The following is a 9,510-nucleotide window of genomic DNA, read 5'->3' as shown; positions in this document are numbered from 1 at the left end:
AATTCATTACTATTCATAAAGAACTTAGTTCAGCTAAACTTAATGAGCTGAACTTAACATCCAAATGCAGCCTTACTAGGCCAATTGCATCACGAAGTCCTAAAAAAGTTATTTTACAATAACAAAACTACAAGCCTATTGCCCATAAGTTCGCTACTTTCCAACCAAACCAATGCTGAAGTAATTCGAAGTTACTGACCCACTGATTGCAAAATTTTATGTATATATAAATAAATCTATGATTTATACAAAGCAATTCAATAAGACAAGCACAAAAAAAGGCCTGCTTATCTTCCAAGATAATTGGAATACTTCTGTAGTTTGTAAAATGATGCAACTCCCCGTAATTAGTTAGGGAACAAATTAACCATTTTAAATAGTAATTTGCGACCTCCTATCATGATCAAACCCACCAATCCTACATTCAAATAGCCAGTCTTCCAAACTTACCAATGAGAAACTGGATCATCAAAAAAAAGAGCAGTTGTCAGGAAGCAGCAACCACTTACTGGCCCCAACAGTAGGAACTGCTAGGCCATTGAAACATCGGCCATGGCATTAACAAAATTTCTCCAAGATTCAACAATGGAGACTGAACTTTCTCATTCTCATCTTTCCCGTCATCAAATATTGCCAAATGTGGTTCAGTACGCAACCATCTCACCTGAGAGATCTTCTCCCTTTCAAAATTGCCTAGCTAAGAGCAGACAATCAAACCAAAATCTTGAAAGAACAACTAGATTAGCTACCGCCACTCACGGCAATTGCCACACCTCCAACTGCCTTCCCCAGATGATAATTCCACCCAAGGTGAGCAGTTTCTGTGTATCTGTAACCCACAAATCTCACAAGAAACATCAGGGGCTGGTTCTGTATGCAAACACTTCTGACAATTCACCATATTAACAGTAGGGTTTGCAGAATTTTCGGGTTCTGAATGATTACTTGAAGTATCTGCCATTCTATACTGTTCAGGGACTTCATCTTGTGAAATTCTATCAGAGGGATTTTCCAAGCATCCTGACCAATTCCCAGACGGATCAACTCCATCAAATGGGCCAACGTCATCAGACTCCAACAACTCCGTAACAGTGAAGTAAGTTTGGGGTTCAAATTCCATATCTTCATAATTAAAACCTTGATAGTCTAACATCATCTCGCTTTCAACATCCCACTCCGCTTGAGGAGATGATGCTGTGTGTGTAGGTTTCAAGCTATTCACTTCAAGGTGTGTGGATAATTCAGCATGAGAAAGATTACTTCCAGATAAGCCATCTACATCCCCCTCACGTTTCACATGCCTCCTGACTGGAAGTTTTTGCGGCCCTGGCCCAGAAGCAGTATTCCATTCATCCACTCCTGAATCATGCTGTGTAATTAACTCAACTCTGGAAACAGAGAAAAGAAGAGGATCGTATTCTTGTTTTGACGTTTCTGCCATGGGAAACGATGGATTCCCAGGTTCACACTCTACAAATTCTCGTTCTGAAACTTTCCCCGTGAGAAATACCGATTTGGCAGGTTCACACTCAAATTCAGAAATCATTCCAGAATCAGAGTCTCCTCTTACATTCCCTTGCTTCATATCCCTAGAGCGTGTCTTCTTGCCCTCGGGCAGATTGTCTTTAAGGTCCGCATAAGGACACAATGGTGACCTTATCCTACGACACTTGCAACACTTGAAGCCTGTTACATCGAAAATTCTTGACTCTTCAAGTTCAACAGCTTCAGCATGGTACCATTCTGCCAGTGAGCATAAACACAATGCGTCAAAAAATAACCAAAAAAACCACCCACCCACACACAAAGAAAGAAAGATGTAAAGTAGGTATTTAAAGTGAACGGCATGAAGCACACAATCAAGAGTAACTTACTTTGGCAAATTTCACAGCAAATATACATAAGATCAGACCTATATGGCTTATGGCACAAGTGACAAACAGGTTCCAGCCGATGGACATCCAAACTGCCCTTCAAAAGAATATTTTTAAGCCTGAAATCAATGCCTGTGTCTTCAGAGTTTTTCTTCTTCCATATAACACCCCAAGAACATGTCCGGCGGCGGCTTTTATTTGCCAAACTAGAATTAGAAGCAGCATGCTTCAACTCAGAACTAGTGTGCTGAGTTCTGACAGATGCTAATGATTGATTATTACATGCATGCCTTCTGCCCTTAGTGGCTGCAGTCAAGTTAGGACAATCTCGCCTTTGCAATGCCAGGGGAGTGGTCGGAGATTCATTACTGATTTCTTTCTGAGCAAAATCCTTTGCATGGTAACAGTGCTTGCATGTAATCAAGAACTCAACTTCCTCATTCATGCACATTGTTGAAATCATGGTACAGCCTTCATGACAATAACCTGACCACAATATGGCAAAAATTACAATCATTGCTCCATAAATCATCTAAAAAAAACTTTGCAAGATCTTACAGAGCAGGAAAGATAAGGGCAGATTTTACAAGGTAATTTTATGTACATTTGTCAGATGCACTCGTAAAATTTGATGAGTTAAATATTCCTATCAGATTCAAAGAGGAAAAAAATTCATTTTAAAAATTTGACATAAAACATTCTGGATGGAAAACTTATGGCTCAGTTAAAGCACCTTCGCATGCACCGCACTTGACCGCATTCCTGAAAGTCACATCAGGGAAAAGTTAATCAACTTGGACTAAGTTGGTGCAGACTAGGGAACAAAAAAAAAGATTAAAAAAATTAAAAAAATGTATAAAATAATTACCCAATTAAAACATCCAGCTCACATGAGGAACAAGAGCACACGTCCAATTTATCTCTCTTGCAAATAAGATAGAAAAATATATCTCGACGGGAAGCTTTCAAGTGCCTTCTTTGTAACTTGATTGATACATCCAAGGGCTCCTCACCAGATAGCAAGGGTACTTTATCAGAACTTTCTTCATACTCTTTGATCAAGTATAAAGGAATGCGAGATTCAGAAAACCAATACTTGTCTTTTCCATCTTGACTTTGCTCAATCTCAATGATATTCTTCATGACACGTGACGGAAGATGCTTTTGGTTCCCAAAAGCAACTGCATATCTGATCTTGTTTTCCACGATTGTTTTAGCACAAATGACAGCATTTCTAAAAGCAGAAGCTTCTGTATCTAGTACCTTTCCATCCTGAAGGTTCTGCTCAGGCCGAAGAAAATCACTCCATCTCAAATGAAAGTCCAAGTATCTGACCTGAGGTGAATTTCAATTTTATACTAAAGATAATTCAACATTGCATAAGACCTATAGAATTTGCTAAATCAAGCGAAAGGTTGGCAGAGATAGCAACAAAAAAATAAGATAAGAACGAACCTGAAATGCAAGCTGTGATGCATTCATACTCATTTCAACAGCAGCTCTCCAAACCAACCGCCTGCTTCTTCGAGGAATCTCAGAACTATCAGCATAATCAATGCCAGAAATCTTTCTCCAACCACCTAAGAAGCCAGAATATGATTTACACTTTTTCTTTCCCTTAATTTCATACATGAAACAACATATGAATTAAAGATGCTTATTATAATAATGGAGCATTTACTATATGGGTTATAATGATTAAAAAAATGCTTAGAATGAGGGGAATTACCGAAGAATTATCTTTCAAGAAGGGAAGAGCTAAGGAGTGCTAGTTACCTTGGCGAGCTGCTTTTCTGACCACCAAGTGTGGCAAAATTGCTTTCTGAAAAATAAGCTTCGATAGCTTCCCGCCTTGCCACCAGACAAAACTTTGGTCAGGGCAACCATCAGCTGTCACTTCAGAGGCAGCAGACTGTTTTCTGCCTCGCCTTCCACTAAGTCCACGTTTCTGTGTTGTTGCAACAGTGCATGTTGCATTTTGAACCATAGAAGAGTCAACTAATGAACTATCCACCAGTTTAACCCAGTCCCCAGAAAGAGCAATGATGCTAATGTGTTCCTCAAGCTGCAAATAAAGACAGATTACGAACCAAACTATAGATGCCACATGCAGAAACATGCCTATAAAGACATTTTTCAGGTAAGATTTTCACAAAAAGTACAAAGAGGCACCGTGTAGTGCCCTGGATTATGGAGGATGGTGAATGGGATTTCACATTGCTTATGAAAGAAAAGGCATTCCAATCTATAATGATTCCAAGGGGCTCCAACTGTAAGACCAGTCTATTTTTTTATATGATCATTTTACTGGAATTTTTTGTTACACATCGTGTGGACTTGGAGCGAGAAGGTGCTCTTGGATCAAATTTTGCATCTCCACCATATGTTTCTCTATCTTGGTGAATGGTGCCCCAATGGGTTTCTTTGGAACTTCAAGGGGTTTGAGGAAAGGTGATTCCCTATCTCTCCATTACTCTCTGTTTTCATAATGGAAGCTTTTAGTAAAATGATAGCAGGTCTTGTGGAAGGTGGATTTTTATCTGAATTTGTCATAGGGAATGCAAGAATCAGCACACTTGAGATGACTCAATTCTTATTTGTAGATGATACTCTTGTCTTTTGCAGGGCTAGTCATAATCATATTCAAGCCTTGCGGGCTCTTTTACTTTGCTTTGAAGCGGCTTCGGGTTCGAAAGTGAATCTCGCCAAGTTAGAATTAGTTCCAGTTGGAAATGTTCCGAGTGTTTTGAGCTTGGCCAATATTCTGGGATGCAAAGTCTCCACCTTGCATATGGATGGACAGGAATGGTTGGAGTTTTGAGGATCGTTAACGGATAATGGACGAGATTAGAACTTTTTTCTTCATACATTATTCCATTGGTCGATGGTAATGGCATGAACGTACATGAGTTTCTAGTATCTTTAGACAATCATGCATAGGCGTGGTTCTTATATATGTCCGTGTACTTGGCTTTGCCTAATTTTAATAAAATTCCTATTTACTAATAAATAAATAGGAATTAGTAAATAGGAAAGTTGATAAATAGGAATTATCAAAAAAAAAATTCCTATTTACTAATAAAAAAAGAACATGCATATTCATTTAGACAAGAAAAGTTGTGTTACCATGCCAAACAAGCCCACCCAAAACTATATAGGCCAACTAGACGATAAATCAAAAGATGTAAATCAAAAGGCAAAAGAACTTACTTCAAGTAACAGAGCCTTTATTGCACGGAAAGTTGAAGCAAGCTCTACTTGTTTACGCCATTGCTTTCTATAACTAGCACTCTGAAAGGGACCAACCATCAGACCATGTAAACTCTCCTCCATGTATAAAATGTACGTTGCAATGCTGGCAAGACTCCTTTCTCCACTATTAACTGGACAAAGGCCCGCAAGGATCTTCATAGCACCTTTTGTGGCAGACAGGCAAGCATGGTTTAACATGCATCCCCTCTTGCTTGAAATAGAGGCCTTACAAGAAAGACACCAACCACACCTCTCCCTTGGAACCTCCACAAGCTTCTTTTCAGAACTTGGCCAGAAGAAACGAGAGGCTGCTAATGAGAATGCTTTTGCCTGTAAAATATTGTTGGAAGATGCAACTTTCCTCGAATTTTCCGAAGCATGACCCTCAGAAACCCGAGTTTCCTCTGATGAAAGAACAGCTAGTTTAGCAGCAGCAGACGCAGCAAACTCTCCATGCATGTAATTATTGATGTATGCTTGAGGTTTATGGAAAGACCCCAAGTATAAAAAGTCAGCAACTGAATTGCTGTCACTCTTTCCGGAACTTGCTTGATTAACTTCTTTGCTTTGAGAGGCCCAATTCAAAGGAAAACACATACCATTCACATACCTAGTACAACTTCCATTGCTGTTTCTGGAGGTGCATGTAGTAAGGTCTACTGCATCTGATCTGTCAACCAAACTTTGGTGGGTTAAGTCAGATGGATCAGCTCGATGCCTTTCTGAACCATTAGAAATTTCAGACTCCATTTTCATCCTCTCAGTTAGTTTCATATCCATAAGGGTGCATTCCTGTTGCGTTCGGTCACCACCGCTATGAGATTCAGAAAGTTCAGTCCGAGTAATCTCATCTGAGGAGGTCCTGAGACATGATGTTCCCACATTATCTGTGCTGCTTTGGTTTTCATTATACACAAAATTCCCCGCCTCAAGCATATTAGGAACTCTCCCTTCTTCCTTGCGAGAAGAGAATAATAGAGTAGGAAGTTGTGCATTATCCTTTATATTCGCCAAGTTTATACACACTTCATTCATCACTGGAAGAGATAAGACACTTTCTGGAATAGACCAATGGTGCAAAATTGCCTTACACACCCCCAAGTATAAAGCTGTATGTTGCACGGATGAACAAAGAGCTTGCAGGACCTTTGGAATGTCATTCTGATTGTAATATCTGAAACATGGTTCTGTATCTACAGATTCCCTAAGCCTGTGATAATTAATATTGTTGATCATAAGCCCATGGAAGGGTTGAAGAGAATTTCAAAAAATGAGGAATCATTCAAAGCAACACATAAAGATGGAATTGAGATTTTTTTAAAAATAAAGTTTAAGATAAGATGGGGACTCAAGAACTGAAGTTAAAAAACCCAGTAATTCATAAAGCAAGAAAACAATTACAATTCCAATACAAACAAAAAGGTTCAACAACCATTCTGTATAGCATAGCTAACACTAAGGGGGGCTATAACAAAGATGTTGAGAACATACACCAGTAGGTGGTCGCAAGCACCCAAGAAGATCCGCTCATACAAATCAATGCCAAATATTTCTGCACCTTTAAGTGATGTTCCAATTGCAATATTCGGTGCAATCTTATTAATAGTGCACTCTGGACAGTACCAGAGCCCTTCTGGTATAAACATTTTCATCACACCTATACACCTTGAATGGTATGCTGATGGGCACCCGTCACAGCAAAGCAAGGTCCCATCCATGCCACAAAGCTGACATTCATCACTATTTCTATCCACATCGACATCAGCAGCATCCACATTGTGTTTAGTACCTTTGAAACCTGAATAATTTAAGTTACCCAATGACTTTGTGCTGTGCGTTTCTGCAATAATCTCCATAGCTTCTCTGCCCTTGCAAGCAGAAGTTTTGGAATATCTGGGGTGGACCCTTCTAGGCCCATTTTCGTGAGGATTGGTTGCTTCTGTGTCATAATCTAATCCGACTTCTGATTCTTCACGCATGTCAATCTCAGCTCTTATCTCAGCTGACTCCAAGACATCATCACACAGTATTTGTAAAACCATTAACTTCCTACCCGCAGGTAGGCAATAATACTCCCTAACCAAAACCTCATCATAAAATCCTCTCCACTTAGGTCCCTTTGTGTGTCCCATAACTGTTAAATAGTGGACCAGGTAAACAGGCCAAGTCAATGTATCGAGCAAGCTCCAATCAATGCACCTGAAAGATAAAAGGGGGAGGCAAAAACTGAATTTCTAAGAATAGAAATTAGCAATGGAAGCACATTTCACATGTAGTTTTAATATTAAAATACAGATGTACATGATGATGTTAAAAAAAAAATCATGTTTATATTGTATAATTAGATGGAAGGGTGTGCACAAAAATGGAAATCTCACACAATCACTTAAGATATACAAGCCAAAATCCTCATCCCAACATCAATTCCAATAGGCAGGCCACTAAAACACCTCTGTTCAATTGCTTGCCAATGGGAAGGAAACAAAACTGTGCATTACTACCCAGCTTGATTGAACGGAATAGATGCATCTGGCACAATTTGAATCCAGTATTGTACAGACCCAGATGTAGAAAAAACCAACCTATTGCACCTTCCTTACAACCAACTGTAACAGCTTGAAAAATTACTTCTAAGATCCCCTAAGGAGAGGAATAACAGTGTGCATAGTCAATTCTACCAAAACATCCTTTGCACGAGAATGCTAACACAACTTCATTAGAATTTAAATTGTAATTCAAGATACTGGTTTTCTCAGCCAAAGACGTAAAGAGATGAAAACAAGTACATCAAGCATTTTGCTCATGAAAAAAAAATAAGTACCTCAAGCATTTTGAGGCAACCTCCAAGCCATCCAATGAGAGTGTTTCAAGATGACGCCTCAATGCACGCATCAAAGCAACATGAACAGCATCCAACAATGTGTTTGGAGCATAACAATTAAGCGACCCCACAAAATCATCTAAAGAAAATGGGCTCAAAAACAAGGGGATGCTTAAGGACCGCAAGAAACCATAAACAGAGAAAAGATTGGAAACATACTGCTCCAGCACACCTATAGTTCCTGAAGAAGGTGGCAACTCCGGTGGTGGGATGGGTGGGGTCTCTACATTGAACCCCGAATCGCCGTCCCTCCCATGCTCACTCGAATCAGTCGAGGAATCGTCATAGCCTTCAAGTTCTCCCCCATCATTTTCAATTGCCACTCCACCCATCTCACTTAATGTGGATGTATCAACCTTATCCGCTCCATTTGACAGGCCGTACCCTTCCTTCTCGAATTGGCTCGTACTGTTTGCATTAATTTTCGATAGTAATTCGTCTAATTTCTTCTTCCTTCTACTCAAATCATCGTCGAAGTCACTATCTCCCAAAATAAATCCACGAACCTCGCCGCTTTCCAAGTCCTCGCAGTCCCCGTCCTCGTAATTTACCCTATACAATCCCTGGTCGTAATGCAAAACTCTCCCAAGAAAAACCCCACTGCCACGGAATTCCTTCAGCACGTACCGTCCCACCAAAGCCACGGGTCTTCTCTCAACGGCCTGGTGCTTGGTGTTGGGGCCCAGAGCAATGTTTTCGTCCTCGTCTCGCCTTCGTTTCCTCGGCCTACCCCTCGATCTCGCCACAGGAGGGTCCATTATCCGAACGATTTAGATCATGAATCCACTCGGACCTCAAATCCGAACCCAATCGCAGCCAATTTCAATCTATATTTTTAACTATTCTACCTAAAACAATAAATACCTCATTTGAACTTTGAAGTACTGCAAAAGGTAGGGTTTTTGCAGCCCCTACAAACCAGAACAAAAATGAGACCGGTCAGTACAAAATTCAATTAATTGGTAATCCCAGAAAAAGTAGGTTTGGTATTTGATTCAAAGCGAGAAAAAAAAATATGATGTTCGGAATGATACAATGCAAATTTTGAAACGTATTGTTGGGAGATTAATCGAGAATACCTGATTAGGGTTAGAGAAGATGCCTATGCGGCTATTTGGGTTAAGAGTGAACGGGAGAGAGAGAGTCAGACTCAAAGCCCTAAATCCTGATAGGAGTGAACAACGACCTCTCTTCACTCTTCTAGCGAGTTCCTGTGTAACTGTGACTCGGGCAACCCGCTCACTGAGTCCGAGTTTAAAGTTTGAATTTCAACCCGTTTGAGTCATGATTCACTCGGGTTTTAACTTTTAATAATGACAATAATACACGATCTATTTACCTATTAAAATATTTTAATTAAAAATAATGGAAAGATGTGAGCATCCTCGTAATGAAACCCCTTGGTAATTTATATTATTTGAAACCAAAAACTAAAAATAAAAAAAATAGCATATAGTTATTCAACAGAGAAATAATATTTACAGTCATAAAATTTATAAGACT

General features: G+C 39.6%; 1 protein-coding gene across 1 annotated transcript; it reads right to left on the bottom strand.

The window, feature by feature from the left end:
- Nucleotides 1-203: 203 nt before the first annotated feature.
- Nucleotides 204-9,245, bottom strand: LOC122292345 (DDT domain-containing protein PTM). Its single transcript, XM_043100643.1, has 10 exons — nucleotides 9,087-9,245; nucleotides 7,948-8,918; nucleotides 6,618-7,325; nucleotides 5,085-6,336; nucleotides 3,651-3,939; nucleotides 3,330-3,454; nucleotides 2,743-3,209; nucleotides 2,608-2,636; nucleotides 1,875-2,360; nucleotides 204-1,743 (listed from the first exon to the last, which is right to left on the bottom strand). The coding sequence occupies exons 2-10, from the start codon at nucleotides 8,763-8,765 to the stop codon at nucleotides 746-748; spliced, it is 5,172 nt and encodes a 1,723-aa protein (XP_042956577.1). The 5' UTR covers nucleotides 8,766-8,918; nucleotides 9,087-9,245; the 3' UTR covers nucleotides 204-745.
- Between the last annotated feature and the right edge of the window lie 265 nt (nucleotides 9,246-9,510).

The sequence above is a fragment of the Carya illinoinensis genome, chromosome 13, assembly GCF_018687715.1.
Source record: "Carya illinoinensis cultivar Pawnee chromosome 13, C.illinoinensisPawnee_v1, whole genome shotgun sequence".
Classification (NCBI taxonomy): domain Eukaryota; kingdom Viridiplantae; phylum Streptophyta; class Magnoliopsida; order Fagales; family Juglandaceae; genus Carya; species Carya illinoinensis.
This window is presented reverse-complemented; position numbering and strand designations above follow the sequence as displayed.

Bases quoted from the DNA above. Each gene is read 5' to 3' on its own strand.
- LOC122292345 (XM_043100643.1), bottom strand. From the start codon at position 8,765: ATGGACCCTCCTGTGGCGAGATCGAGGGGTAGGCCGAGGAAACGAAGG. The intron at 3,940-5,084 runs GTAAGTTCTTTT...CTTTATTTGCAG, and splicing joins TAAAGGCTCTGTTACTTGAA to CTTGAGGAACACATTAGCAT. The intron at 3,210-3,329 runs GTTCGTTCTTAT...AATTCACCTCAG, and splicing joins CATCACAGCTTGCATTTCAG to GTCAGATACTTGGACTTTCA.